This window comes from Pseudozyma hubeiensis (assembly GCF_000403515.1).
Source record: "Pseudozyma hubeiensis SY62 DNA, scaffold: PHS49, whole genome shotgun sequence".
In the NCBI taxonomy this organism is placed as follows: Eukaryota; Fungi; Basidiomycota; class Ustilaginomycetes; order Ustilaginales; family Ustilaginaceae; genus Pseudozyma; species Pseudozyma hubeiensis.
The window spans coordinates 53991-60037 of NW_012133831.1; the positions used below are offsets into that span (position 1 = coordinate 53991).

At 57.8% G+C, this 6047-nt stretch overlaps 2 protein-coding genes across 2 annotated transcripts; both read left to right on the forward strand.

Moving 5' to 3' along the window:
* Positions 1 to 98: 98 nt before the first annotated feature.
* Positions 99 to 1225, forward strand: PHSY_005413 (pentalenene synthase; the record flags this gene model as incomplete). The annotated part of the gene is made up of 2 exons (XM_012336022.1): positions 99 to 381; positions 1044 to 1225. 2 exons carry the CDS (start codon positions 99 to 101, stop codon positions 1223 to 1225), a joined length of 465 nt encoding a protein of 154 aa, XP_012191412.1.
* A 106-nt stretch (positions 1226 to 1331) lies between these two features.
* PHSY_005414 (hypothetical protein) lies at positions 1332 to 5669 on the forward strand (the record flags this gene model as incomplete). Its single annotated transcript, XM_012336023.1, has 1 exon — positions 1332 to 5669. One exon carries the CDS (start codon positions 1332 to 1334, stop codon positions 5667 to 5669), a length of 4338 nt encoding a protein of 1445 aa, XP_012191413.1.
* Between the last annotated feature and the right edge of the window lie 378 nt (positions 5670 to 6047).

Consider the following 6047-nt stretch of genomic DNA (forward strand, 5'->3'; position numbering starts at 1 on the left):
TCTTCGACAGCGCGCGCGCGAAAGAAAGCGAGGCTCGCGCTGCAAGTTTCGCACTCGTTCCTGCTGGTATGAAGAGAAGCAGTCCAGATGCTAGCTCGATGAATTGCCGGCCGCGATGGCGGCTAGGGTACAATAAGGTGCATATCGATACCTGCCGAAGCCGCAAACATCTCGGCAGCAAGCAAGAGAAGCTTGTTCGAGATAAAGGGGTCCGTGTTGTTACGATCCTGCATTGTCAAGCGTTTGACGGCATGAGGGCGCCAGACAGAGAGGGTGCAAGCGCGGCTGTTGATGGGACGCTGAATGGTGTGCAGTCGATCGCCTCGTTTGCCCCCCTTCGCTTAACGTCGAACTGCAGCAGACCCGCATTTGGCAGAACAGGTGGGTGAAACGTCGCTGCTTGTTCTTCTTTCTTTCCTATTTCGTGCTTTCTCGCTTGTCCGCCTCTGACCGCCGCGCCCAACGCTGCTTGCTGCTTGCTTTGGTTTTGTGGGCGCACTGTCTCTCGCCTTGCACCTTGATTCGTGATGATCCGCGGATTGACCTCGCTTAGCAAGCGCGATTCTACAGATGTGTGTCGCCTCTTCTTCGATCGTGTGATGCTTCTGCTACCGTCACACGGCTTGATGGCCAGTGTGATCGCGCCCTGCTCTTCGCGTTCGTCTGTTCACGCGAAATCTTGTCTGAACCTGTCACTTCCAGCCTTGTTCGAACTTCTGCAGTCGTGACCCTGCTTCCTCTTTCCGTTCAGTCGCCGTGATCTTGCTTCATCACCGTCACCTCCCGAATCATCACAACCCGCTCAGCCCACACTCATACATCACTCGCTTTGAACGCAGCTATTCAATCACCGCCACTCTCCTGAGATCAGCCAGCTTTTCCTTACGCCCAGGTGTGCCTCTCGTAGCTCGAAGACATTCCAGGATGGCCATAGATTGGATGGAAAACTCTCGTTAGTGACAGACCTCGAAGGAGGTAGAAGAACCTCTAGACTTCACGCCGTATTGCCTGGAACCCTGCTTCATCTGGCAGCAATCTCGCAGGCTACCGAACACAGAAGCTGCACTTCATTACTCTTCCCTGCCCCGTCACCTCGACGCTGGCTCGCCTTATCGGACCTACGCCGACTCATCCGAAGGCACCTAGCCTCTCCTCCAAGCTGCCGTTGCGCATTCTTGCAAACGTTGCACTGAAGAACGGCCATGTTTTCGCAGTGGAGGAGTAAGCGCCACTTTCCTATGGACGCTAGTCCCTCGGTCATTCCGAAAAGCTCTTCACAACCCACCTCGCCGCTCGACTCAACTTTCCCCCGCACCGACACGATTGCAGGCATGGCACGCCAGCAGTCCTTCCAGGGAAGACCGACGGGCGTCAAAGGCTTCAGCAAGGTCGTCATCGGTAAAGGCGGCATCCTCAGACCATCCACTCGAGACGGCTCAGCCGGAACACCATCACCAATGAGCTTCGCCGCTGGTCCTCGAGCCTCGAACAGAGCCAGCAACGCTCTCGAATTCGGCGGCGGTGTCGTGCCAGACGACTCGGACTCGGACGCGGATCTGTCCGATTCTTCCATGTCACCCGTCACCCCTCAATACTTGACGAACACAAGTCGAAAGCAACCCGAAACCAGCACAGCTGCAGTAAGCAGTGTCGAGAACGCCGCCTTCTTGTCGAACTCTCAAGCTCACGATGCTCGCCAGAAGAGCATTGTTGCCCACGCTCGCCTCGGTTCAATCGACTTGGCAGGTGGCTTTGAAGACTTTCGCTCCTTGATCGCCTTCCCATCCTCTCCCAACTTGCTAAAAGAAAGCCCGGCTCTGACTGCTTCACCGACCTTGTCCACTCCCGACTTTGCCGCAACTGTGGCTTCTACTTCCAACACCGACAAAGCTACTATCCCCTATTCCCTTGCAGAGAAGCCTCAGCCACCGATTCCGACGTCATCGCTATCCACTGCTAAGCCCCGACTGCTATCGTCCGCCGACATCGCCACGACAAACATCATCAAAGCGGTGCGCACGCCGTCCAAAAAGGCGTCGCACAAGACCCATCAGATTAGCGCAGAAGAGTTCGCCGCTGTTGGGCGTTCGCTGGACAGTGCACGCCGCACTTCCAATGCTTCGAGTGTTCCCGAGTCCGTTTCCCAATGTGGTTCCTCACAACTTGCATGCGAGGAGTTCCGACCGCCTGCTCGGGACGCGGCAGCCACAGGCTCGATGCGCAGTCTTGAAGGCGGCGAAACAAGAGACTCCGAGACCACTCCAACCTGGGGTCTAGGCATCAGCAGCGTTGGAGAGCAGGGTCCAGCCGCCCCCTCGTCAACCGACCGCGTCACTCACGCTGCGCTGCGCCGCAGCAACAGCACGCACAGGCACATCAGGACGGGCAGCGAGCTGTCTGGACATAGTTCTGCCGACAGCTGGGGGCGCGGCCCGCCTGCTCGCGATAGCTTCCGAATGTTTTTCGATGCCGACAAGATCGGAGACCTGCACAAGACAGCCTCTTCATCTTCGAGCAAGACGCAAAGGACCTACGTCAGCGATAGCGGTCATAGCACGGCAACCGCAGAGACAAGCACCGACATGCACGACCTCGACCAGTTGTCCCCGATCAAGGAGCGCACGGAGTCGCCAGAATCTACTCGCCATCGGCGCAAGCCGTCAAACAGCGGCTCGGATCGTTCATCACAAGCAGCATCCTTTGGTATGCGTAATACCGGAACTTTGGCAGCATCTGCGGTATCTGGCCGTTCTCCGATTGCGTCACCACAACCGTCCCAAGCTAGGGTGCGCGACCGTCTTCCCAGTCTCAGTGAAGCCCGAGAGGCCGGCAAGACACACGAGCGGAGCGGTGCACATTCGCCGTTGCAATCCGCAATAAATGATCTGGAATCGCCGCGTTCCTTCTCCCACAGAACAAGTTCAACGCGATCCGCCACCCTTGACGGTCTGCTGCCGCCGTTGGAGCTGGACAGCCCTCTTCTCAAGGCGCACACAAGGAGCGCATCAAATTCTTCCTGGACCTATGCTCGCAAGTTCTCGTCCCAGCAATACGCCGTCAACGAGTCTCGACGAGGTTCGGCGGATGCCGTTTCCCCGACAAACACCTCTCGGCTTCCTTCAGGAATTTACACTACTCCTCTGCCATCAGCTCCGTTCCCACCCGCCAAAGCTCAAGCGTCCGTACCCACCACGCCCAACCTTGCCTATGACGCAGCGCTGTCCAAGGCGACAGGCAAGCAGAGAAAGAATCGACCAGCGGCGTTAGCGCTCGACCACGCAGCATTGTCCGCATTTGCACCAAATGGCGCGGGCCCGTCACCCACCAATATCAACTTCAAGGGTCTCGCCAGTCCTGGTCGGCTGCGTGCTCCCCCGCCCTCGGCTCCGCCTTGTGAGCCGCTCCCGCCAATCCCAAACACGCCGTCGCTCGTACCAAAGAGCCCCGGCCTTCGATTGCGAACTGGATCGTGGGCCACGCCTCTTGCTAGTGAACCTGCTGACGCTGTAGACGCCACGCTTTCACTTGTCACCCCAACCCAAACACGCTCTTCCTCCTTCAGCAGGGAGGCGCAGATGCAAGAATATCCCTCAAAAGCGAGAAAGCCGTCAGATCTTAGCTTGCTGAGCTCACGGGCTGGCGCGCAGCCACCATTGGTCTCGGAGAGTGCAACGCAATCTGACTCGGCGGCTCCGATCAAGAATAAGGCTCACGACGCTGACCGACACCGTTTGGCCGTCACATCAGCAGCAGGTAAAGGCTCGATCCGCTCACCGACTGTCGCGTCCACAGACGAGGGATTGGACAGCATCGCGACCGTGACAGTGGCCCAAACAGCCACTCGAGCTTCCTCGCAGCCTATGCGCTGGTCGAGCAACAAGAAGGGCACCAACGCACCAGAGACGAATAAGAGTGCTGCGCCTCTTGTCGTGGCCATCGAGCATGCCGACGGTCAAATTGTCTCGCCCGTTATCAAGCCGATTGACCTGCAGGAAGCTGGTCAGGTGAACGCGGCCCACATAGACACGCAGACGCCTCCCTCATCTGCTGTTTTGAATCACGTTCTCGACCCTGACAACACGCCACAACTGGGCACAAGTCGACCTTCGCAGCCCGCGATTCATCGCGCTTCGGCCGCGGATAAGGCCGTCCGACCACCTCCATCTGCATGGAACAGTCGCAGCATCGCCTCAACAGCACTTCGGGACAGCGCCCCAAGCGAATCCAAGTCCTCTGATGTAGGTCACGACGGTTACGACGAATCACGAGCAGGCGCGGGGAGCGTCGCCAGCTGTCACTCCACCACGAGCAACATCAGCGATCGTCGTCATGAGATCTTGCAAGATAGGGAAGCGTTGCTCGGTGCGCTCAGCGAATCCTCGCGCAAAGAGATCATCAAACGCACCGAAGGACGTTTCGCTGGAGCTTTCGGTGAAGTCGCTCGAGCATTCCGCCAGCTGCAAGCGGACAAGGAGCAGCTGGAGCAGATGCTCCGCAAAAAGACGACGCTCGACGGGTCTGGAACAAACAAGGAGGTACAGAGCATTTCTGTGTCGACATTGACAGCCAAGCTCGACCACAGCAATGCCGAGATCCGCAAGCTGTTGGATCTGTTAGAGCAGCAGAGAGAAGTAATGGAGCAGATGATGGCAACGCACCAACTGCAGCGCGAGACGTACGACGAGGATCTGAGCCATCTTAACCAGGCGTTGGACGAGGCACAGGACGAAGCGGAACATCATCGAGCTCAGGTGGTCAAGTTGAACGCAGAGCTCGCGAAAGCGCATGCGAGCATGGTCCAAGCCAATGCTGAGGCGATGCGGGCCAGAGCATCATTGGCAGAGGAAAGCAGAAAGCGGGAGAATGCGGTGGCGCTGCTCAGGCAGGCCAAGGAGAGACTGAAGGAGGTCGAAACGGAGCAGCAGCAGCAGAGCCAGCAAAGGTTCAGACAAGATTCTGAAGGCGTCGAAAGCCTATCTGACGACAGTCCTCGGGTATCGACTCTGCTCCGAGACCCATCGGACACTCACCCTCCCAGCTCGTCAGAAAGCGAAGTTGCGCAACTGCGTCGAATGCTGGCAGAGCGCGATGCCGAGATCTCCTCTCTGCGTCTCTCGCACACCGACTCGCTCTTGCAAAACCACCAGCTTGCAGACGACTCTCACTCCACCTCGCACGGCTCTGCGCTGCACGACGATCCCTCTGAACAAGTCGACCGCCTCCGCACGCAGCTTCTGGAGCAACGCGAACGCGAAAGACACATCCGAAGCGCCTACCTCCACGTCCGGGACGAGCTGCGCAAAGTGAACGACGAACGACGTCGTTCGTCTACAGCTTCGCTAGGCACTCCAACGAGCGCCAGCGGAGTCGCCGCAATGGATGGCCCGTCGTCGATCGCAAGAGCTTCGTGGAATGCCGCCGCGCGACCCACGACGAGTGCAGCGGCGGCAATGGGCGCACGGTACCAGGCTTTCATGGCGGGTGCAGGCGAGGAGGTTGGTGGGGAGGAACCCAGATCAGCCGTGCAATTCAAGAGGTTGAGTCTGCCGATCGTAGCGAGAGCTTCGGGGATCGTCGTCGCTGCAGGTACGGCGGGGGGATCAGATGCGGGCCACGAGGAGCACGACAGGTGGACAAAAAGACGGCTTCTCACAGAGGATCGCAGTTAAAGTACGAAACATTCCTTTATACACATTCACACTCTGCATAGCAACTCGAAAGCCCACTCCTTCCCTTACCTTACCTTATCAACCATCCGACGGATCCGCTCATCTTTCTCATCGTCTTGCTGCATCTCACTCAATCATACGTTCATTCACTTTCTCAAATCGTCACCGTCCTTGGGAAAAACTTCAGAACAGCACAAGGACACGGCCGTCGTGGCAACGGGCTTGACTGTCGTGCGTCTCTTTTGTGTGTGTGGTGTGCTTTGCGTTGTTGAGACGTGCGCTTCTAAGGTCGATGAGAGAGGATGTGCAGTGGGTTGAAGGATGTTTGTGGAAGTGTACATGCGAGCCTGAGGGTTGAAATGGCAGGGAAGGGGGGGG